Below are 22,783 nucleotides of genomic sequence, written 5' to 3'. Positions count from 1 at the left end.
AAAAACCCTGATTTTAGTATAATTTTGAAGTAGTGTAGGTACTAATATAATACATATACTAATAAACTACGTTATATATAATCAGCTCGACGCTTAGTAACTATACTAATCTGATCGAACGTAACTATACTATACGATATAATATATATAGTATTATAGTTCTTATACATAGTAAGAATATTAAGAATTCAAACCTCTAATAAAATTTACCTGTATATTAGTTTTCAATAGAACCGAAATCACTCCCAATTTTTTTTTCTAGATTATAAATGAATATATAATTACTTGAGATAATACGATTTCTTTAATTGATTCAAAATCGAAGGGTTTATATATCAGCAGCTACGACTAGGTACTACTTGACAAATAACATCAATCATATGTTATTGAATTTCTGGAATAAAACAAAACGAATTGACGACATTATTGATTTTCTTAATTTATGTAGGAAAACACGAATCTTGCAGGCATTTGATTGCAAAACCATAGTATGTTGTGAGTAGGTTACAGAACTCTTACAATGAATACAATGAAGATATACATCCTCTCTGCTTACATGGTATGTCTGCTCTGAATTAGTCCAATTCAACCGCTCCAAACTCCAGATCTATATGATACATCCCATCATAATATTTCCTCTTCCCTTGTACTAATACACCCAAAATGCAATTCAAAGTCAAGCGCCCGGAACACGTCTTCGATACCCATTGAAGGTTTCCCCTTCCCCTGATGTCACGAGCTCTTCTTTGATCCTCCTCCTCCTTTCTGCACGACTTAGCGGTTTTTCTGGAATTGTAATCTCTCCCCCTTCTCCCCTCCTAGCACTGTCTGTATTATCCACCGACTCAACACCATCACCCTCACCCTCCACACTTCTGTAGTTCTTCTGTATTTTGATGACACTCTCCTCAAGCTCGACCTCACTCCACTCTCCATTCTCCTCCCCGCTCGCCTTTTCATTTTCTTCAACCACTCCGTAACTCTCTTCCTCTACATCTCTCCTGTTTTCAGCTCTTATGTTTCCTTCTTGCACCGCATCATTCTGAAACTTTTCGGGCAAAAAAACCTCAACTTGACCTTTCCTTCCACTCCTATCGGTTTTGATATTTAGATTATCTGGAACCTCCAACCCCACCAATTTTGCTTGAAATTGGGGCTTGATAGCTTCTCTTAGATCACGCACTGTTTGCTGTTGGAGGACATAACCGGAGAGAAAGAGTGCGGTCGTGAAGAAAAATACTGACGGTTACTCGTTAGCTTAGCTTTCAATAACCATCGTTAAGAGGAAAGAATTCCTTGGTGCTTGACAGTGCTTGTAAAATGCTATTTGTAGCAACGCGGAGAAGAGGTAATCACTCGCACATACCGATAAAGGAAGAGATCGCGACGGAAACTTGCCCAGATGTTAGGAGCATGTTTTTGCGACGTGACTTGGATTTGGTAATTCAAAATCGAGTTGTCGAGTCGAGGTTTCTTATAGAAAGTACAAACACAGCATATGATGAATATAATTGATCAAAGGAGTGTAGTGTAGTGTAATGAGGTGTTGTGGGATGTTTCGTAGGAGTTGATACAATTCCGTGATTTATATACAACTATGTGCCATATTTATATGGTTAACTTATACCTACGAGTACATAACCATCAGATAGATTATCGATACTGACGCACGATGATGCGTTGGGTTCGTTCCGCGCAAGATTAAAAAATATTTGGTGACTGGTTGACATAGCAACTATCAACTATCTAATTATCAATTACTCGCATCAGCCATTGTGATAAGAAAAACTACCACCGTCACCATCATCATCTACTTCTTCTCGAGCCCATCTTAGGAAAACGCTACTGGGAGGCACAATACCAAGTGAAACTAACATTCCACTCAATGACTCTGAATTAAATCTCGGAGTCTCTCTACCTCTGCCTCTTCCAGCTTCCAAATATAAATCGAATCGCATCAAAACTTCTCTTCATTCGGAATGGCTACCCATCGCGCCGATGAAAAGCGCTTCCTCGACGAACGCGGCAACACTGGTCCTCTTGCCCCCAACGGCCTCAATCCTGCTACCATCCTCGAGAAACCTGTGCGCGAACGCATTGTCGATTGTTATTTCTGGAAAGACCAATGTTTTGCTCTCAACGAAGCTGATATTGTTTCGCGTGTTGTTTCTCACGTAACATTCATCGCTGGCACATACGGGGATTCGCAACGACCTTCGCCATTTTTATGTCTTGCCTTTAAGTTACTACAATTAGGCCCCAGTGACGATATACTGAAAGAATATATGGGGTATGGTGGAGAGAAGTTCAAGTACTTGAGGGCATTAGCGTTGTTTTATTGGAGGATGACGAGACAGGCAAAAGATGTATACACTATGTTAGAAGGTTATTTGGAAGATAAGAGAAAGCTAAGAAGGAAGACAAGGACAGGCACAACGTTAACATTCATGGATCAGTTCGTGGACGATCTGTTGACGAAGGATAGGGTGTGTGGGACGACCTTGTGGAAGATGCCAAAGAGGGAGATATTAGAAGACTTAGAGGTGCTGGAGCCCAGGATTAGTCCATTGGGAGATATTGAGGATTTGCTAGATGAGAGTGAGGGCGAGATTGAGGTGATGAAGAATGGCGCGGAGTCAGAGAGCGCAGACAGTCTAGGGGAGGGATTTGGGGAGGAAGCAATGGAAGAGGGAAGAAGAATGGATGTGGATCCATCAGATAAACTCTCTTCTCCTAAGCAGGATAGTTCGTAACATTGGCGAAGATCCTTCCCGGGAGTTCGGTTTATGTTTTGGATCTCGAAGATATTATACCCAGGAAACATTTCCTTCTGAGATCGTTAAATCACTCTCATATTAAGGTCAATTACACTATTGATTGAACACCAGCTCACCCATAACTCATCCACTGGCTTTTGTTCGTTTGTTTGCTTTCTTTCTTGCTTACTGAACCTTTCCTCCACCCAGGCCTGGAAACGTGAGATGGAAGCTGTAGATAATCCGTTAATCTCCAAACAACCAAAGATTATTAACGTTATTCCCTCTGCAGAATCAAGTTCAGCTCCAAGTGCCCTTCTCACCCAATCACAGCACCTAGTTTTTCATCCACCCATCCACCCATATCGCTTCTATATACCCTTTCATGACCCCACCTTTACCGATTATCCACAGATCTAATATAATTGTACCATTACAACCTTTCATTCCTCTTTCACACCTTTTACCTTATCTAGCAACTTCATTTTACAGCCCTTCTAGCTCTGCCCCTCCTAGACTTATCCTCATCTCTTCTCATCTGTTCCTTACTGGAGTTCTCTAGCCACTGCTGACCTAGAAGTGCATCGCTCCATTCAAACTTTCCATCATGACTTGGAGATTGAGCCTTGGGGCGAGGTTAGTCCTCCATATTGGAATTCTTGAAGAATGAACAGGGACTCGAGCTCACAAGACATGACCTGCACTGATCACCAAATTTCAAAACCATATTCTGGCAGTTGAGGGAGCCCTGGCTGTCATATGAGCATAAGGCGTATTTCTACGTACAAAGAGAGTGGAGGTTTGGCAGGTTTGGGATGCTGGCACTCACATAGTAGTTTGCGCAATAGCAAGACATTTCAAAAATTGGTACTCGAATTCTTCGACGATGATTGATCTCCGCGTCAGCCGAATTTACTACGAGCTAGTGCTCTTCTTCATGTAAAGCGAGAAGACTTTATGGATTTTTCTATATCTTCCTCTTGAGCTTATGCAAAAGGACAAGATGCTACACGAATATTTGAAGAGAAAGACGGAGAAAAGGCAAGGGCTACATAGCTGCAAAGCTATTAATGTAGTTGGCTACCTGCCCTTTCCGAAATAAGTGTAGGGCACGTTTAAACTACTGATAATAAGTTTTTGTGACAGCCGTGACGGGAACTAGCTACCCTCTACCCTAAATCCACCGCTGTCATTTCTGTCAGACCCTTGATACAAATACAAATTCGGATCCTAGATATTGACAATGATACATACCAGTGCAATCACATCCCAGCCCAGCCAGTCAAATCCGCACGTCCATATTAAGCTCAATATAACTCTAGGATAAGCAAATCTAAATCCACACTTTTTCAATACTAGTTCGAGGTCCAGAATTCAGGACTCAGAGTTTTGTCGAGAAAACTCATGCATCTAAACGCATTATTACTAGACCAAGTGACTGACCAGATCACCCCCTTGAATCCAAACCATATGCAATAATATTCTCAGCTTGGTATTATGTTCAGGGAACTTGATGGCTTTGACGACTGGGGTACGATACGACAGGAATATGGGCCGAGCGTACAATACATAACCTTGAACTCGGCTCATTTATTACCATTTAACATGGGGTTCATCTGAAAGATTTATTTTGAACGAGATTTTCATTCTCCAAGGATCAATATGTGGTCTCAGGATGGAAAACGGCGAGTGTGATATTCCTATGAAACTCCTTGCCCTTTTCGAGGATTGACCCACTTACCAATCAATGGATTGAAGAGCTCACCTTATAGTTATAGGTAAATTTATAAAAAAGGTGTATAGACAAGACGATTGGAGACCTGCCACAAGTTGAACTTCCATAAATTGAGTGGAATTTTTTAGAGTGGTTTGCCATGAGAGGGTTCGAAATCATTATACTGAGCAACGATGAAATTAAACCATTTTGCTTTTGGGGGTTTAGTACTTCTATCTTGATGTCGGAAAAGAATGAGTATCTATAAGAACAGTGATCAAAGTAGAAAATGATACAAGTCACACATGAATCGCTCCCCGGGTATGTTATAAGACCGAGTTCTTCACCGAAGGAAATGGTGACACATTTGGTAGGCGAGTGCCACTTCACAACTTCTGATCATCATCCACCTATGATACAACATGCTCGAACTTCAAAAGACCAAGGGGTTGTTTTACAAGAACTGCCATCGGTGAATTTTATACGTTTATTGTGTATAGTCTTGATCTAGATTGCTAGCAGACTACAGACGAGTATAATTAAATGTGAATTATGGTCTAAATCCGATACTTCATAGACGCCGAACTCCAGCTCGACCTTGATCGCTGATAATACCTTCTACCTGAAATGCTGTACAAAACCGTGCAACCTGTCAATGACGACTGGGAAGATCGCATTCGCACTATCCTCAATTAACCTTTCAAAATGCCTAATTGCGTCCTCTTCGCTCAATTCTAAATGAAATCGTTCTTTGACTTTCAAAACAACCTTGTCCGGCTCAATTTTAATGTCTGGAATATTGGCATCGACCATCAGACTGAAGAGATTGAGAATCAGGTTTGAAGATTTCCGTAATGTTGTGTAGGCCGTGAAGCAGTACTGTTTGAATTGCGGGTAATGTTCCGACATAGATCCTCCCATCCCGTCTACCATTTCCTTACAGAGTTTCATCGCAGGAGCAAATGGCTTGGGGTCTCTGCCAAGTATAAAGCCAAAGTCGGCGTGGAAGAAATGACCATCTGGTGCTAGAAGAAGGTTGTCTAGATGACGATCGCCCACACCAAGCAGATATGTAATCACACAGTATCCTGCACACGATTTTATAAACACATCCAAGGCTTCTTTGCGAACACCAAGAGATGCCTTGTCATCAGGATTATTAGATTTGAGATAATTAAGTACAGTGTTGCCCTTGAACTTATTGACAATGCTCTGCAAGGTCATAGACGGAACGAATTGGACAGCTCCTGCAGTTGCTCCAGTCGCAAGGATTTTGTAAGGTGACAACTTCAGGTCTAGGTTCTCTTTTTGCAGCAGCTGGTCCATGAGTGTAATTATCTGAATGACTAACTGATCCTGGCGCAAATCGTCTCCTGTCTTGAAGATGATTTGATACTTTTGTTTGGTTGTCGTCTTAAAAGTTATCATGATTGGAAACAACGATGATTTGAAAACATTCGTTTCCGAAGGATCCACGCCGGTGATCATAATCGAAGGGTCAAGCGGTAGAGGTAGGGGTGGGTCTATAGTAATAAGTTCATTCTTAGGATCGGCAAGAAACTGCTTTACCTTCTCGGCCTTGCGAGATACTGTATCCCGTGAAGACTTTATATCTTCAGAAACTCTAGACAACATCGTAACGAGCTCTGCCTGGCGTAGTAAAACCTTTCGAGTCTCAACTCCTTCGGGCGTCTTCACCAATTCGGTCATGAAATCGTATTCAACCTTGGCAAATAGTTTACGATAGCCAGCTCCTTGATCTTCGCTCTTGTCATCGCATTCCACCATAAGATACCAGTGAAAGAGATTACCGAGCTGGAAATTATTTGTTGCCCTTGAAATAAGTAGTCGTGCTAGGGAAGAATCCTGTGTCGCATCTTCAGCCGAATCGGGTGAAATATGCTCGAATTTGAGGGCTTGTACTAGCTGTAACAGATAGAGCAAGAGCTCGTCATCGTCAGATTTTCGTAGTCTATCCACGGCGTAAGCCCTCACGGAAGAATTTTCAAATGTTGGTCCCAATAACTCTAAAGCGTCATCAACATCAATCTCGGTCCATTTGCTTAACATGGCTACTGCTTCACGGGCTTCGTTTGGGTCATTCCAATTCACAGATTTGATGAACTTGGTAAGTGCCCGTTTGTCCCGCGCAAGATGATGCCTAAATTTCCAGACAAGATCTTTTTCTTCTGGTGATAGGAAGTGTGTTGGCGAATATGCGATAATATTGTTTAATTCATCTCGGACTTTGGCATTTGGCTTGAGGTCACGATCTAGGACCCCAGTTCTGTGACTTCGAACCAGGCGACGATGTTTACTCTCCGCGGGGTTATCCCTGGCCCCAACTTCAGGGTCGTAGACTCTTACAAGGCGTCCGCCAAAGCCGTGCTCGTCATTGTCCCCGAAGCCATTAATGCCTGGACCGAATTGAACTTGCGGGGGAGGTTTAAGGATAATGTTTGACTGAGAAGAAGAAAGATTCTGTAGCGAAGATATAGGTGGCGGCGGGTATTCGTGGTCGGCAAATACAACCGGGAAGTCGAATCTGGGTAGCTCAACATGAAGAGTGAACCGATCATCCTTGGAAGGATGGTCCTCCGACAAATTATGGTCGACATCGTTGTTCTTCTCTTCTGCCCCATCTAGAGTCAGAATCACACTTTTTTGTCGAGTCCTTCTGCGCTGTATGTTCTTGAGTGAGGTACTAGACGCCTGAAGACCTCGCTTTTCTACTCCTCTGAAAACCAATTGATCTAGCCATTCGATACGTGCAATTTCGCCCATTTCATGTTTTTTGAATAACTTCTCCAACCTGTCTAGTTCTTCACTCTCTTTGTCGATTATTTCAGCTTCTCCCTTCGATCTAGATCCGGTGCGGCGCACATTAGGTAGGACTGCGGGCGTTGAGGAGGAATCCAGGCCATCTGCTGCCTTGCGACGATGCAAATGACATTTTTGACGACCTTTTTGCAGCTGATTATCTTTATCGAACAACCTTAAGGTTGTCCCACCGAATGGCACAGCATGCCCTTGAGCCCCATCACCTCCCGTTGGAGACAAATCCCATACAGTGATCGCAAGTTGAGAGCTCAAAGGTATCGTTGAACAGTCTATGGGCAAGGTGAGCCATTCATTCCATCTTCCCTACAGTTAGCAATGCTCAAGTCTTTCAGTGACCTTCGTTACTCACTTTCTCTCATTTTTGAATGATTTATAAGCTGTTTGAACGGGTACGGTTAATGGTTTCGAATCAGCCCATAACTGTACAGTGACATAAAGATCCGAGTGAGGGCTGCGATAGAATAATGGTGTCAGTATACTCTAGTTCGAAAAGTAATATAGGAACGTATACACAGGTAGCTTACCTCAAATTGGAGCCAATATGTCTCAAGTCCGGTCGATTTATAAGTGTAGAAAATGGAATTGGGGTCTGCTCCCCTTCAAGGTTGACGCTATATATACAGTGCTTAGTGGGTGTGCATAAAGCAGTGTTGCAAACAAGCATGCTAAGATGTCGTGTGGACATTCGACTTACATTCTAATGTTTACTGGAATATCCAGAGCCTCTGAACTTGCAAAGGAGAAGGGTTCCATGATCCATGTTCCACGGATATTTGGCAGAAGGAGTACCTAGTAACTTGGAAGAGAAGTAAGAATGAATTTCTAATGTTAACTGCTTACTTTATAAGCTCGCGGGATTTGAAATTGTAGTACAGAGATAGTTGGAGCCGTAGATTTCATGAAACAGATACAATGAATTGTTGGTATGACTATGACCTACGGTTATTGTTGTGTATGATATGAGATGAGGTAACATCGGTATCACATCCACTGGTGATCCTACGATGCCTGTGCACTGCACTTCCCCACAGCGCTATCGGAACATTATAATTCCGCCCACGCGTCACGCTAGTACCGCCCCGCCAAAATTGATCTCTTCTCGCCCTTTCGCCCTTTCGCCATCTCGACCCTCTCGCCGGCATCAGGGCTGAGGGACTTGAAATATCGGTTGAAGTAATGTCACATGATAGATCCCCATGACGCGACCTGCCCTTTTTTGATTGAAGGCTACGAGGTATCCCGGTACACCTTCTCCTCCTTCTCCCCCATCCCCTTCAATCCATATCACCCTTTATTGTCCTTCTCTTTACTTCTCTCTCTTTCCGACGGCGAACGTGTTATTTGGGAACCTGCAGTATCATATGATCATGGAAATAACACCGTAACAAATTACTTTCAATTTGAACCATCAAATTCCTATCACTCGACAAGCGCAATTCTTTATCTTATCGGGAACTTTCGTTCGGGAACACGAAGTATCAAACGCGATCTGGACGCGCGAGGTTATTCACTTATCGCAACCACGTCTTGCATGTTCGCGTCCGTTTAATTATAAAACCTTTAACGGAAATTTGGACTGCGTCAAATTTTCCACAATAACTCGCCATGTCTAGAATAAAGATCTCGGAATCTCCTGCCCCTCATTTTGGCGATGATTTGTACGAAGCATCCCCCGGGCCAAGTTATCCACGAAGGACTTCCGATAACATGGCTTTATCTCCTTCGCCAGCCGCTTCTATTTCATCCGATAAAGAGAACCACTCTTCGAGAAATGCAATCCATAAGGGGAAAGGTCGCGCCATCAGTTTTCCCATGGGTCCACCAAAAGCACCATCACCCATCAGCAAGAGAAAGCGCACTGCAACCACCGGCGAGGGAGATCATTCAACACAACGCAACCAAAGAAGGCGCACAATTGAAGCAGTTGAAGATGACGATGAGGCGGAACAGGAATATGATCCAGATCAAAGTGTCGAAGAGAGAAGAAAGCTTCGGTCCGAGTTGAGGGATCTTTCAAAGACTCTGCAAGACAATCGTGCCGAGTATCTTAATGCAGAATCAACGGGCATCAAGGATACTTTGCTCAAAGCAAATAAACTATCAGAGAAAGTCAAACAAACCTCGGATGCAACAATCGATTCACGATTGCTTGTTAGTACTGCAGATCTCGCCAAGAAGAAGACGCTGCGAATGACTTCTGGTGACACGGCACAAGGAGTCGACGTGGATGACTTTGTTTCTAAAATTAAGTTATATATGGGAAGGGGCGAACGTTCGCAGGACCATGCACCACGTAATACTCAGCGGAATCGCCGGAACGGTGCCGTGGATGAAGATGATAGCGACAACGATAATGATGGAGAGATGCTCAACTGGGAACATCTCGGGCGTAATGCATGTTTACCGAACAATGTTCGCCCATCAGTGCCCGGTTTTCTTCTCGGCCCCTTGTCTTTACAAAAGCGCGCCCGCCGGACTATTGTTCGAAGAGCTCCTCTGAGACTGAACAATCTTCACGAAATACAACCCGAGGTTTTGAGAGCAGATGATATAGAGAAATCGGAGAATGCAAATCTAACTTATTTGTGCACAAAAATTCAAGACAGATTGAAGGAAGTCCAGGCCAAGGCCATGCATGCTGCTGAGCTGGAGGCTACAGAAGACATGTCCGAAGAAGATGGTGCAGCGCTGAGGGAAAGGTATGGTATATCGGAGAATTGTAGCATTGCATATTTCAAATTTGTCATCAATCCATTTTCCTTCGGCCAGACGATTGAGAACATGTTTTATGTGAGCTTCTTGGTTCGAGACGGCAAAGTAGAAGTTGAAATAGACTCGGATGGTCTCCCATACATAGGTATGTTTTCTCATGCCTCTCAAGATGACAATGATAGCTGATAGAGTACTTAGGCGTCAGGGATCCAAAAGACAACGGAAGTTCTTCCCATACAGCAAGACATCAAGCAGTCCTGTCCCTCGATATGCAAGATTGGCAAGAAATGATCAACCTTTTTGATATTAAAGAACCCATGATCGATCATCGAGAAGAACAAGACAATAGTAATATTGGCGCTAAGGGCTGGTATGCTTGAATCATGGACTGGGGCAATAATACTTGGCGAGTTGATTGGCGTTCGCTTTTGATGGGTGCAGCATGGTGTGGATACATATGTTTCATGCTTGGCTTATGGGTGGAGTTTATTGGGAACAACAAAAAAGGGATGGATGGGAACATGGCTGGATGGATGGGAACATGGCTGGATGAATGTGTCAAACATCAAGTGGCGTAAGGGCGTCTTCTTATATGTTGTAGCTTTGTACCTTTTCAACGACGTGGAGGAACTTGCTGCTGTGTTGTATATAGTTGTGGGAGTTGAGCATGTCATGTCGAGATAAATAAATCAAGTTCTAATTACAACGTTCTCAACAAGTCCCGCAATGTGTCGCGTGCTTCTATGGTGTTTCTGTTATTAGTTGGACTCTAAGTGTCAAATTATTGTGGCCCTATTTGATCGATATCCACTTAACACCCGTACAGCTCCAAACGAAGACATCTTCTTGTCGACATGCGTGGGTGTTAGGGACAGCTGTATAGTCTCTTGTTATGGTCAAAATGACAACAAAGATGTGTCCTACATATATTTATAACCATTTGATTTGGATTCAGATTGGTGTGATCACAACTGTAAGATTACATCAATTCAACTGGAGAGAGGGCGTGTCACTGAAAACATGTGTTTGTACAAACGATGAAAGAGTTGGAAGGAAACGTGGACTGCGGCGAAGGTTTTGCCACCGTTCAAATGACTCCATTCTACCCACTCGGATTCATCCCATCATGATCGTCTTATACGGAGCGGTATGTTCGTATATACATGACATAAAGTCGTCTATCCATCAGGGCCACATTCATCTGCCCTTCCTGAAATCTTAAGTTAAAGGCTAAAAGCAAACACCTCGCTGTGCTGCTAAAAGATTCAGAATGTTACTAGAATCCGAACCAAATTTTGCGCACCGGTTCTATCCTAGCAGTGGGATTTTTTGATAAAGAGCATCGTATCCAGAACCGACCCAACCGGTTTCCGCACCACCTCGTGCAATGACCCCCAATCCACCGGCATACCAGATAAGGCTCACAAGACCAACAATGCCATTGAGACTCCACCACCTCCTTCTTCTTTCCCTCTCGGTTCCTCTGGGTAGTAACCCTAACCACTTTGCTGTGCCCCAGACCATGTGACCCGCCCCAAATCCTACTAAAGCTACATACGTCGTCCAAGAAATCACAGGATGTTTGGCAAAGCCATGCGCAACGTATCCCAACCCAACGCCAGATGATCCTCCCTCATGTACCAAAGGAATGACTCGGTTAACAAACATATGAGAAGCTACAAGAGGAGCGAGAACATAGCCTGAAATAGAGGTGTACGAGATTGAGGGCCAGAACTTCGGTGATAGGAAGGAAAAGTATGAAAGAGAACTGGACGGTTGATGGGAGGAGTAGCGTTCTTCAGATACACGGCGGCGATAGAGACGTAATGCGAAGCCAGAAGTTATGTGAGCGGCGAGAGGGAGACCAATGAGTAATGGCTCGAGAGGGAAGGATTCTGTTGCGGAGTTAGTGGGGCTACGTGAAGCTTGGGAGGAGGGATACAGCTTTAGACAAAGCTTAGCAAAAGAGGTACTTACGATAGTATGGGCGAGTCAGTAATAAGTACTTTTCAGAAGCAGGCACCGAACGTGTAATGAGGGGTATTATGGAGGTATTCGTGATATGCAAAGCACTAAAGACTGAAAAGGCGTACGACGAGTAACGTTGTATACGTGTGACTATATCACATTATTTCATTGTTAGACCATACCTATGATGGCAATTTACAACAAATAGCACTCACGATAATATACAGCTCCATGACCGGAACCACTAAGTCCTAACGTCGAGGATCTTCCAAACGAGGCATATGAAGGCAATTCGGGTAGTTTTTCATCCCAGTCAAGCGGGGAATCTATAGGTGAAGGATCTAATTGTTGAAGATCAACAAAAGTATCGTCTGAAGCGATGGAATCTCGCCGTTGTTCCATATTCTACAGTGTATGCAAGTGTGTGTGAGATCTCGGTATCAACGAAATGGAATATCTCAAAAAGGCAAGAAAATGATGACAATGGTAAAATGAATTACAAAAAGAGTTTCGGGTTACTTATTAGTTGGTAACTAGATAGGAACTAGATAGTCAGTGTGAAATGTGTTGAAGATGTATGGATCGGATAGATTTTAAGGTTATAAAGCTTGGATCGTACCTTAATTTTCCTAGTCAATCACGTGGTAATGCAACACGTAAGATGTGTGTTTGACGAACATTGGGCGCAAGAAAGGAAAAGAGGTTACAATATACAACACAACACAACACAACACAACACAACACAAAACAGCAAAACCCCCCACCACTATCACAAAGATGCCCCCAGTAAATTATCCCACGCCGAAATTGATTGCCTGAATAAAGTACTAATGTCATCTTCAAGCGTGCTTTCACGAATCCGGCCCCGAAAACTGAAAGTGCTCGCGAGGCTGTCAAATCTTTCTATTGTAGGTTATCATAGCCCCATTTACCTTCCATACATTCTCTCACATCCACAGGCGAATTATGCAGCAAAGGGTACGCTCGAATGAACGAGTATGAGGCTCATCTCTCTTCATACGACCACTCTCATAAACAACGTCTGAAGGACATGCGACAATTAACACGCGATCCGATGGCCTCTAGCAAAGCTCGAAAGGCGGAAGCGAAAGCAAACTCGCAGTCTGGTTTGATCTCAATAAAGTTGGGTGGAGAAACAAGCTCAAGCACTGGATCTACTGCTGGAGGTTTCAAGAAAGGGGGGTTCAAGAAATCGGGATTTAAAAGTGCTTTTGCCCCGGCTGACGGGGGCGGAGCTGATGCACCCGTGAATCATGAGATTGAAGAGAAGATCCAAGTAGGCAGAAGCCTTGGAGTCAAGGAAGATGGCTTAGAAAGCGATACCGATGACGAACAATACGGGTATGAGATGTACGATCCGAGATATCCTACGGATTGAGAGATATCGCACATCGAAGATTCTTATTCATACGAGCTACAGCCTCGAGCGGAGTATAGTCCGAAGGCTCGAAATCCCTCATAAAACTCGCATAGCTTTGTTTTGCATGAAAGTTCTGATGGAAGAGAGGGCATATTACACCAGCATCAAAGCATCGATTCTATGCATCCCGACGAAAAGATATGAACATCCATGGCCACATATACGGACATCAAGATCAGGATCTCTAAATTGGAGAGTTCCAACTAGCCAGAAAACATAATTACCTATTGTATGTTGGCAAAGCACTATCTTTTCCCAGCGAGAAGATTAGTAGTTGACCTCAAACACGATCCCTTGCTTCTGGCATTGCGAAAAGCGAAGAGGAACGAGGATTCGATGAGCAAAGGAATCCTTGAGCATTCATTGCGTCTCTTTCTACTTTAAAGGGCACATTTGTTTGAGAGCGCTTCAGTCCTCAAGCTCCACGTGAATGATTGCCTACCTCTGCAAGTGGCTCTTCAATGTAGAGCATCACGACAAATTTCGAGTGGTCAAAATTGAAGAGGCCAATCTGGCGTCTAGAGCATAATTAGGTAGCGTTCTAGTTCAAGTTGATTGGTTCAATGAAAGATTACACTCGGAAAGGATGATATGCGAAGGTATTCGTGACATCCAGAGGGTGAAATTCGGACTCAAATGACCAGAATAGCAAGAATGAATCATGTTTAGCAATACCTTTGTCCTACGAGTCGTTGTCAAGTCTTTAGACGTCATGCGCTGCATGCGAAAATGAGCTGCGAAAGGGTCATGAACTTATTCATATATGCGATTTCTACGTGAAGGTAGTTCCCTGCCCATTTAGCCAATTTAATCGATTACAATTGTTGAAAGAAATGAACAATCTCTTGCAAGATACCTGTCCTTAGCCCCTATATCGTACCTTTTGGCTCAGCATCCAGTAGCCATAAGTTGTGATGGATATTGCGAGAGTCCTGAATACTTTCCGCTTTCTCCGTATCCAGACCACGATGCGTGCTTCTATCGATATGCATAAGTGCTAAGTTGTAGCCTTCAATACAGGATACACCTCGTACCCGTTTCATCGATTGATTCTAGGACAAGAAATTCTGGTTTATTAGGGTGAACAATTTCTTCTCCTTTCAGTAAAATAATTAAGCTAGTCTGGATTATATCCCACATTGGGCTCATAATATCAATGAAGGTAAATTCAGTGGACTTGCCAATTCTTTGAAACCTCCCAATCGTCTAGCAACCCCAATTCATTGGAATTATATAGGGAGCCTAATTTTACCTTCATTGTTGCCATTCAGATCATCATTGTTCTAGAAAGCATAGTAAAATGATGAACTTCGATGGTGAAGATGGCATTTCCATCGATGAAGTGTAGGCCGGGACAACATAGAATGCAACTAGATCATTGTTGCCCGTCACGTCAAAATTTGTATAAACATAGTCAATGAAATTTGATCTAATGAGAGGAGTTTTGATTACAGCTCGATCCTTCTCAATAAACGCAATCATAAATTCCTAGCCACAGACCTCGCATCGAGCTAGTCTGAACAGGGAAAGTAGTCTCTGATAGGTCGTATTACACGAGTGGAAAATCAACCTCGCTTCGCAATGTAGGGATCAGGAGAATACTCTCTCATTGGCCCGTTCCTGCGGTTCATTCATTTGTGGATGCTTACTTCTCAAATTGAGCTCTCATGTACATCAAAACGCGTAGCAAGAGCTTCGTATCTCGGATTTTGGAGATTAATGTTCATGGATTTTACAAAAGACTGGCCACTGGTCATGGCGATAATCTCATCAGAATGCGTGCTATTCACTCGGGCGTTGAAACAAACAACGGGAAACGATACGAGAAAAATCTATATAACTTGCTGTTCACCCTCTAGTTGTGGTTGAATCTAAATTATCAAGACCAATCTCATTCAGAAACCATCCATATCTAAGAATAATCATTTTTACTCATCACTCACCACCATCCAACAACTATTCCCGAGACAAGATGGCAGCTGCAGTTGTGACACAACCTCATAATCTTCTGCTCCTCGTTACTGCCGAGACATGTCGAGGTAGTACTTATACTGTTACCGGCGCTAACACCAGTCTCGGGCTTGAAGCTGCTAGACACCTTGTTCGGCTGGGCTCTGCCACCGTGATCATGGCAGTACGTGACCCGGCTTTCGGTCTTCGCGCTCTGGCTGATATTGAATCACCAACCGGAATTTCTGGTGTAGCCAAGGTTTGGAGCTTGATCTATCTTCATACGCTTCCGTTATAGCTGTCGAGAAAAGAGCAATCGAAGAACTTGATAGAATTGATGTGGGGGTAGAGAACACTGGGGTGGCTTCAGCAGAACGAATCATGAAAGAGGGACATCTGATTACAATTACGGTCAATCTAATTAGTACTGTACCATTGGGAGTCTTGCTACTTCCAAAATTAATGGAGTCTGAAGAGCGATTCGGAATCTTGCCGCATCTGGTTATCGTAACAAGTAGAGTCAGTTCTGATTGAGAAGAGGATTTGATGAAGATCAAGGACGAACCGATAGTAGAGTCGAACGCGGAAGATATGACTCAAAAGGCGTGAGTTATCTGTAGGTTGCTTGATTCAGACTAACAAAATTCAACTAGGTATCCGCTGTCTAAGTTCCTTAAGATAATGGCGATTCGCCATCTCACCGGTCTTCTTCCCCTTCAACGAACTGGAGTTGTCATAAACCTAATGTGCCCTGGTCTTTGTAAGACGATCTGAGCCGTAGCGTCCCCTTGGGACTTCGTGAACGAATAGCCAAACAAAAGAAGCGATATGGGCGAACCGCCGAGGATGGTAGTCGCACATTATTGTACGGTGCTGCTGCGGGCGAAGATTCTCATGGGTGTCTCCTGAAACCTTGTACCATCGCCGAGTAAGTTTGAATCATAGCCACACTCTGTTACTATGCTGACACATTGACCAAAGAATGTAATACCAAGTTGGGTAACCGACATGGATGGCAAGAAATCGTAGAAGATTGTTTGGGATGCTATTGCAGGGGAATCAGAGACGATTGAGCCTGGATACGTAGAGAAGATATTCGAAAGATGAAGCTTCTGAAGCTACTCATTGTTAGTTCTGCTTAGTTTCTAAGTACTCATGTAGCTTCCTTATTTTATCAGTGGCACCTTTGAACGTATGTATCAAGCAGATCAATTTTCTCTCCACATACATTCGCTCAACCACCTCTATTCTTACTAAATTCTTAAGAGTTATATCCCGAATCATTATGAGAGTTGGATTCTTGTCTCGAAGTGGTCAAATTTTCTGAATAAGACCCTTTAATCGATTGCAGTAAAGCTTTGGTTTCCTTATCGTGCAAGGCATAGACCCAAGGAAAGCTTTCCAGCTTTTCTTGTGAATTAGTATGACCTTGAAGATTGAGAACTTGCATGGCTTGGCTTATATCCGAACATAGCCGAGTGTCATCAAGACTTTCGAAGATTGAAAATTTCTTGTGTAGAAGATCTGAGCAAACTAGTCAACAATAGATTGATTGGGACTTTCCCATCAAGTCCACGCATAAACTTTGAGACAAATGACGCTAGGCCTAAGTGATTTGTATTCTCCAGAGAATTCTTAGGACGAAAACCTCCTAGAGGACACATGGAGAGGAGACGATCTCCAAGAAAGAGAAGCGTATTGTGAAGCTTATGACTGTTTAAAGGAGGGGCTCTTCTGACAACGACCTCATTGAGAAACCAAGCGAATTGAACAGTATCTACTAGAAGAACAAGGATATCGGTGCTCAGTGGTAATGAAACCACTGCATAGGAGATTGCCTTGTTTTTGTAGAAATCTTGATTCCTATTGTCATTCATACAGAATGTGTCATTGGATTCCATGTCCTGAACGGCGTGTCGTGTGCAGGTGCCCGAGTGGAGAGAATATTCGAGATCAGCTCTATCTCATATATCAACACTAATTATGCACAGAGCTCTTTATTAATAATCTAAATATCTTTTGAGCAAGAGTTCATTGTTCCTCTTTAAGATTTGAGATGACACCTCTCATCTTGACCATCCTTTCGAGTCCTTGAAGATGTACAGGGAAGGCTTTGGCTGAATTGACCCTGTAATCTGTAATAATGTGACATAGTCAACACAACCGCGATAGTAGTATCGGCTACGGCCTCGTTTCCAGATAGTTTCTCATTAATCAAGCGAAATGCAAGCGAAAGATGATGCATAGCTATCTTTGGATCTTCTTGATTTAGGACGAGAATATTGAAAGCCGTGACTGATACAGCTACTCCAGAGTGTAAGCCTGTGAGTGTTGAATTAGTGATATTGTTTTGATGTCTAAGGATAAGTAGGTGCAGCGTACATGCTTCGTCCAAAAGCATGAATTGGACGAATATCGAAGTAGATATCTGAATTTTAATTAAAGCTTTGCCCAATTCCGCGGGGTATCCTATGCTGCTTGTGAATAAAAAAGCTTCGTAACAAACTCAGATTAGCAAGAATTCCTACCAAAGAAAGTATCCATAGAACGATTTCGCTATACTTCTCAGAATGAGTTTCTTATCTCTGAAAGCATGGTCTGGAGATGAAAGACAAGATATGTTATCCTCAATATGTCGTTCGATCTCCTAAACGGAATTCTCCTCCGAATATCTTTGTTGTAGACGACTCGAGTCATTTTGAGCACTTCTTAGATTTGCAAATGATGAAGTGAATACCCGTTTCATTCCAGTTGATTTCATTTTCGACGGTCGGACAAGATTCTTTCCAGAACTCCTTCACAAGGCGACGTGACTTCGAATGCGTTTTCAGACTGCATGATCAATTGCTGCATTATTGATAAATTCGATAGGCTCAGCTATCGATGTGATATTGAAACATCTGGCTATCTCTCGAGTGAGATATGTTGGAGAAGATGAAGGGGCGTGTAAAAAGGCTCAAGTCTCAGAGTTAGTGGTGTTAACGAGAGTAGGCACGAATGGCCATGACGCCAGAGCCGGGGACGCACATGGCATTTTCCACTAAACGACTACTACCTTTAAAGATATTTAGCTGTCAGACGGTATCACATTCCAGGAAAAACACGTGCGCATCTTATGCATTTGGAAAAACAAAAATATCACTGGGATTTCAAAATTTGGATACTTTCAAATTCTGAATAGCTCCACTGAATAAAAGTGGCCATTGAAATGTTGGATGTTGAGATCTTCTCGAGGTATCAAGCTATTGCTTTAGAAGAACTATCAGTTTGTAGACGTCTAGTTTCGATATGACACCCCGTCCAATGAGTGGTAAGAGGGATCTGATACTAGAGAAGAAAATGATTAATGTTGAACTATCACTGGCGCAATTCTAAAACTCGCATCATTCCAACTGTGACGCTAACATTCGTTACTCTCGACATTATCGACTTCTCCGCTAACTCCCATTGATTCTTATCCTCTGTGAGCTCCTTCCGCCTCACGCTGTTTTTGTCGTTCACTTTCTCTGTCATCACTGCCCACTTGCCCCTTCCCTCCCTCTCCTCACACCGGGTCCGGCGTTTCCGCGTATGATTGAGATAGAAAGAGTACGAATGAGACGATATAGATCCGTGAAACCGCAGACTCAGCGCTCAGCTTTTCTCCAACCATAGCGATATGTCCCATGACAGGATTAAAACATCTCATTTATGCATTCTCAAGCTTTCCGCTCCAAACTCATTTCAAATTTCCCAAAACGACTCGAATTTCAAGAAATTTCAGTACATTCCAGCTCACTGGTCTGAATTGCTAGATTGCCGGGTACCGCTCCCTCTGACCGCAAGTTTTCTATGATAACACTATGAATTGATATTCCAACATTCGAGCCCAACCACTTCTGCCATGTACTGTGTTCAGTCATGAACAATGCCGGGCCAAAGCCTTCCCACATCATAGCCAGGTCGTAAGAATGCTGCTCTGATCTACCACATTTATCGGTTAACATTTTGAAAATCCATAGTCGACATTCGGCATGGTTCCATTTCCACTGTGGAATACTTTCCGAGGTAATGTCTGGGCGGGTATTTGTTGTGAGCATGTGAATACGCGAAGACGGAGAGGATGGAGTCCTTGGATTGGTTTGGGTGGCCACGGAGGATTGAGTCTTCACATCATGATGGGGTATAAACCATTGGTCGGAGGATTCGGCGGCTGCGGGGAATTTAGGACTTGTGTGATTGTATGGCGGAGGTGCTTCTAATGAGCTCAAAACCTTCTTGCGATGGAATAAGTTCTTCCAGAAAGAAATCATGCTTACGAAATTTGATGTTTGCAGATGAAGTTGGCAGACAAGTGTGTTGATGAAATGTTGCGGGGAAAACCTGCCAAATGTCTTCGGACAATAAAGTTTGACTGAACTGGTAGTGGTAAGCGATCGTACTATAGCTTATATGGTGTTGCTTGTAGTAGATAACCTAAAGCTCTTCGCACTGATAGTCGATCATGTGCTCATCATTAGATCTCTCTAGAATAGTTATTCTTCCTTGATGTTAGGCCATTAGCGTCAGCCTAGCCTTCCTCTGCTTCAACCAGCCTCCTCACCCACTAGGTACCCAGAGAACATTCAGATTGATAATTGATAATTCCCCAACCGTCGTCTCAGACATAAAAGGTCACGTATTGATGCCGAATTTGGGCATGCGGAGATACTGAATGTGGTAATAAGTATTGATTTCCCGAAAATTAGAATTCGCTACTACCTAGAGTCCGGCTCTTACGACAAAAATACTACCGCTCATGCAAACAAAATCTCATAAATCTCATGTTATTCAATCAGAAATCCCCCGCTCCACAAGTCTAATTCTTCTGGATCAGTCCTCCTAGTTCGTCCAGCAATTCCACCGTCTCCCTGGGACTCGCAATCCAAGCCGTAGTACCCACAACTCTCGCCTTGAAATCATTGCTTCCGGCACTCAAGAATTGATCTCCAACATGTAATGTCTTGTCCTTTTTGATCCATTGACTTTCATCCTCGACATTTCCTCCAAAGAATTTCTGACAGACCAACACTCCCCAGCTCTTATCGCCAATATCCACAAAAACGTCATTTCCTCCATTGAAAGCACAGAAAGGCAAAGAACGGCCGACTTCCGACATCTCGAGCTTCTTTTGCACAACTAATACAGTTTCTTCGAGTGACTCCCGTGCAAATTTATAGCCCGGTTCCCGAGGAACAATACCCACAGCTCGTTCTTTCCGAAGAATAGTAGCAGGCAAATCAAGATTGGTAACACACTCGCGCAGGGAGAACTCGGCAAGGTCGAGGAGAGCAGTTATACTTGGTTGAGTCCAAGTGGACATACTGGGTAGAATCCATGAGCGACGGTTGTGATGGGTTAAAAGGTATGGAGAGCTGGCGTCATAGGTGAAGAGGAAGTTGGATTCGCCGCCTGACTGAGCGTTAGAAATAAAAGAGAACGAGAGTGTTAGGAAGGTAATTTACCCATTACGATAAGATTCTGCTTTTGCTCTGGTGTAAGAATGGTGGAAGCTTTAATGGCTTCCAACAGCCCATGAAGTCTACCATAGTACCTTTCAGCCTCAGTATATCCAGCTGCAGTTACAATTCCAATCTTGGTATCGTGGCTCATAAGATCTATAGCTATAAGCATTTCATTATCCAAGGTGGAGTAGCACGACTCACTGATTATTCGCTCAATAACAGGATTGGTAGGCTCAAGACTTTTACCGTCATCATACCTTTAATGGTTTAGTCAAAAAACCCAGAAGTTCGTATGGCGAGCATGACTTACAATGTAACATCACCATCAAAAGTGGCTAAATCCACCGACCCCGCAGAAGTGACACCCATGAGCTGCGCAGTGTTCAAAATAAGCCTGATATCGTTGAAAGAAGGCGGAACAAATCGTCTCGACGAAATAAAGCGTTTTCTATCCTGATATCTAAAAGCGTCCGCCAGTGGTAGTCGAGTGAAAAATGTACCAATACTGGGAACCAGGAGTTTTAACTTGGATTGACCTCCTAAGCCAACCTTTTGATGGGCGACTTGATTACTTTAGTATCTCCGGTTACGTTACAAAGAATCATACTCACTGTGATCATCAATCATATCTTCAACATCTTGCATGATTTCCGCGTAACGGCGGTGGGCAATCTCGGCCATTTCACCAATGGTTCCATTTCGAGATTCGAATACACCGGTTGGCTGTGAATGTAGAACAAACGGTACAGCTAATAAACCTTTGATCCATTCTTTAATTGAGAGTTAGTAACCAATGTTAAGGACAGTTTAAGAGCGCTTGCTCAAATTAGACATCGTGACTTCCAAGATCACGCGCAATACCACTGGGTGCTATTCAATTACACAGCAGTATGCCAAGTGTAAAGAGTAGAAACAAATTGAAAGTTGGTACCTATGAATTGATCTCGTCGGTGGGTTTTGAGTGCATCTGAAGAGAATTAGAATCGTTGGGTTGGTTGAGAATATGCTATGGACACGTACACTCAACTCGAAATCTATCGGAACGGTGAGTATAAATGAGGAGTTACATGTGATAGAATGGATACGTACCTTGTCGTCATTGTCGTAGATCAGATTAAAGGGAAAGTATAATACTGTAAGGGGTTTTACGGGAAAATAAAGATAACTATGTGATTATTTGAGAACTTAAGAATATGGATGTTTTAATGTTGTCGAGGACTTTCAAGTGTGGTTGGATTGTGTTGGGTTGGGAATGAGAAGGAGGTGGCCGTGAGGCATTGTTGTTAGCGATTGCATTTGTTGGCCAATGCACAAGCAAGTGAGTGTCTGTTTGTAGGTTAGTACTAACCGATGAGATTCCACGCCGAATTCGATAGATCGATTTTCTCCTGACGGCACTGCCGACTCCGCAAAATTCAGCAATCAAGTATTCTATTTGTTATCTAGGTAGGTCAAAGAAGGTCAGCTTTGATTTAGTTGACCTGGTTGGCGCAAGGGTGGTATTTGATTGTTGAAAATTAGTCAATTCGAAGCTAATCCTGCACAAGAAGCCTCTCCCTTTGGATTTACCCCTTTCTTACCATTGGCGAACTACCCTGGTGTTATAATCTAAAGTCAAGATACTCAATGCATCGCTTGAGCTCGGATTACAATATGCCAGTGTTGAATAAGTCTCTCTCCTTCTATTTATCTCTAGACTTGATTCTCAAAGTTAGAAGTGCTTTAGAGTATACCGAAACTTGCTTCCTTCTCAGGTCTGACCAAGCATTCTTTCTCCTCTTTTGGGAAACACAGCCCGGCTGCCAGGAAACCGGCCAGACAATCAACCTAAGCTCCCTGCCGAGCCTGGCTCCCTGGCTCTCAGGGAAGATTATCACGTGTATCTAATCGGACTGATCTGGATCTCATGCCGATTCTT

At 43.1% G+C, this 22,783-nt stretch overlaps 11 protein-coding genes across 11 annotated transcripts; 4 read left to right on the top strand and 7 right to left on the bottom strand.

The window, feature by feature from the left end:
- Positions 1–676: 676 nt before the first annotated feature.
- Positions 677–1,415, bottom strand: EAF01_003279 (uncharacterized protein; the record flags this gene model as incomplete). The annotated part of the gene is made up of 2 exons (XM_038911533.1): positions 677–1,239; positions 1,367–1,415. 2 exons carry the CDS (start codon positions 1,413–1,415, stop codon positions 677–679), a joined length of 612 nt encoding a protein of 203 aa, XP_038772768.1.
- A 564-nt stretch (positions 1,416–1,979) lies between these two features.
- On the top strand, positions 1,980–2,753 carry EAF01_003278 (uncharacterized protein; the record flags this gene model as incomplete). Its single annotated transcript, XM_038911532.1, has 1 exon — positions 1,980–2,753. The coding sequence occupies one exon, from the start codon at positions 1,980–1,982 to the stop codon at positions 2,751–2,753; it is 774 nt and encodes a 257-aa protein (XP_038772767.1).
- A 484-nt stretch (positions 2,754–3,237) lies between these two features.
- EAF01_003277 (uncharacterized protein) lies at positions 3,238–3,612 on the bottom strand (the record flags this gene model as incomplete). Its single annotated transcript, XM_038911531.1, has 3 exons — positions 3,238–3,381; positions 3,445–3,504; positions 3,586–3,612. 3 exons carry the CDS (start codon positions 3,610–3,612, stop codon positions 3,238–3,240), a joined length of 231 nt encoding a protein of 76 aa, XP_038772766.1.
- A 1,447-nt stretch (positions 3,613–5,059) lies between these two features.
- EAF01_003276 (uncharacterized protein) lies at positions 5,060–8,265 on the bottom strand. Its single transcript, XM_038911530.1, has 4 exons — positions 8,006–8,265; positions 7,836–7,922; positions 7,661–7,762; positions 5,060–7,609 (listed from the first exon to the last, which is right to left on the bottom strand). The coding sequence occupies exons 1-4, from the start codon at positions 8,062–8,064 to the stop codon at positions 5,089–5,091; spliced, it is 2,769 nt and encodes a 922-aa protein (XP_038772765.1). The 5' UTR covers positions 8,065–8,265; the 3' UTR covers positions 5,060–5,088.
- A 651-nt stretch (positions 8,266–8,916) lies between these two features.
- Positions 8,917–10,403, top strand: EAF01_003275 (uncharacterized protein; the record flags this gene model as incomplete). The annotated part of the gene is made up of 2 exons (XM_038911529.1): positions 8,917–10,168; positions 10,222–10,403. The coding sequence occupies 2 exons, from the start codon at positions 8,917–8,919 to the stop codon at positions 10,401–10,403; spliced, it is 1,434 nt and encodes a 477-aa protein (XP_038772764.1).
- A 928-nt stretch (positions 10,404–11,331) lies between these two features.
- Positions 11,332–12,393, bottom strand: EAF01_003274 (uncharacterized protein; the record flags this gene model as incomplete). The annotated part of the gene is made up of 3 exons (XM_038911528.1): positions 11,332–11,918; positions 12,001–12,141; positions 12,207–12,393. The coding sequence occupies 3 exons, from the start codon at positions 12,391–12,393 to the stop codon at positions 11,332–11,334; spliced, it is 915 nt and encodes a 304-aa protein (XP_038772763.1).
- A 375-nt stretch (positions 12,394–12,768) lies between these two features.
- On the top strand, positions 12,769–14,295 carry EAF01_003273 (uncharacterized protein; the record flags this gene model as incomplete). Its single annotated transcript, XM_038911527.1, has 3 exons — positions 12,769–12,777; positions 12,836–12,899; positions 12,951–14,295. The coding sequence occupies 3 exons, from the start codon at positions 12,769–12,771 to the stop codon at positions 13,388–13,390; spliced, it is 513 nt and encodes a 170-aa protein (XP_038772762.1). The 3' UTR covers positions 13,391–14,295.
- EAF01_003272 (uncharacterized protein) lies at positions 14,296–16,960 on the top strand. Its single transcript, XM_038911526.1, has 5 exons — positions 14,296–15,641; positions 15,923–15,987; positions 16,036–16,142; positions 16,193–16,310; positions 16,364–16,960. The coding sequence occupies exons 1-5, from the start codon at positions 15,405–15,407 to the stop codon at positions 16,368–16,370; spliced, it is 534 nt and encodes a 177-aa protein (XP_038772761.1). The 5' UTR covers positions 14,296–15,404; the 3' UTR covers positions 16,371–16,960.
- On the bottom strand, positions 16,867–17,259 carry EAF01_003271 (uncharacterized protein; the record flags this gene model as incomplete). The annotated part of the gene is made up of 1 exon (XM_038911525.1): positions 16,867–17,259. The coding sequence occupies one exon, from the start codon at positions 17,257–17,259 to the stop codon at positions 16,867–16,869; it is 393 nt and encodes a 130-aa protein (XP_038772760.1).
- Positions 17,260–19,131: 1,872 nt separating this feature from the next.
- On the bottom strand, positions 19,132–19,674 carry EAF01_003270 (uncharacterized protein; the record flags this gene model as incomplete). The annotated part of the gene is made up of 1 exon (XM_038911524.1): positions 19,132–19,674. One exon carries the CDS (start codon positions 19,672–19,674, stop codon positions 19,132–19,134), a length of 543 nt encoding a protein of 180 aa, XP_038772759.1.
- Positions 19,675–20,219: 545 nt separating this feature from the next.
- On the bottom strand, positions 20,220–21,965 carry EAF01_003269 (uncharacterized protein; the record flags this gene model as incomplete). The annotated part of the gene is made up of 8 exons (XM_038911523.1): positions 20,220–20,812; positions 20,866–21,018; positions 21,067–21,122; positions 21,176–21,428; positions 21,477–21,635; positions 21,797–21,832; positions 21,886–21,899; positions 21,955–21,965. The coding sequence occupies 8 exons, from the start codon at positions 21,963–21,965 to the stop codon at positions 20,220–20,222; spliced, it is 1,275 nt and encodes a 424-aa protein (XP_038772758.1).
- Positions 21,966–22,783: the final 818 nt, after the last annotated feature.

Source organism: Botrytis porri (genome assembly GCF_014898465.1).
Source record: "Botrytis porri strain MUCL 3234 chromosome Unknown BPOR_004, whole genome shotgun sequence".
In the NCBI taxonomy this organism is placed as follows: Eukaryota; Fungi; Ascomycota; class Leotiomycetes; order Helotiales; family Sclerotiniaceae; genus Botrytis; species Botrytis porri.
Note: the sequence above shows the minus strand (reverse complement) of the source record. Positions and strands in the feature narration are given on the sequence as shown.

Bases quoted from the DNA above. Each gene is read 5' to 3' on its own strand.
- EAF01_003276 (XM_038911530.1), bottom strand. From the start codon at position 8,064: ATGGAACCCTTCTCCTTTGCAAGTTCAGAGGCTCTGGATATTCCAGTA. The intron at 7,923-8,005 runs GTAAGTCGAATG...CTGTATATATAG, and splicing joins ATTCCAGTAAACATTAGAAT to CGTCAACCTTGAAGGGGAGC. The intron at 7,763-7,835 runs GTAAGCTACCTG...ATTCTATCGCAG, and splicing joins CATATTGGCTCCAATTTGAG to CCCTCACTCGGATCTTTATG.
- EAF01_003272 (XM_038911526.1), top strand. From the start codon at position 15,405: ATGGCAGCTGCAGTTGTGACACAACCTCATAATCTTCTGCTCCTCGTT. The intron at 15,642-15,922 runs GTTTGGAGCTTG...GATTGAGAAGAG, and splicing joins GAATTTCTGGTGTAGCCAAG to GATTTGATGAAGATCAAGGA. The intron at 15,988-16,035 runs GTGAGTTATCTG...AAATTCAACTAG, and splicing joins GAAGATATGACTCAAAAGGC to GTATCCGCTGTCTAAGTTCC.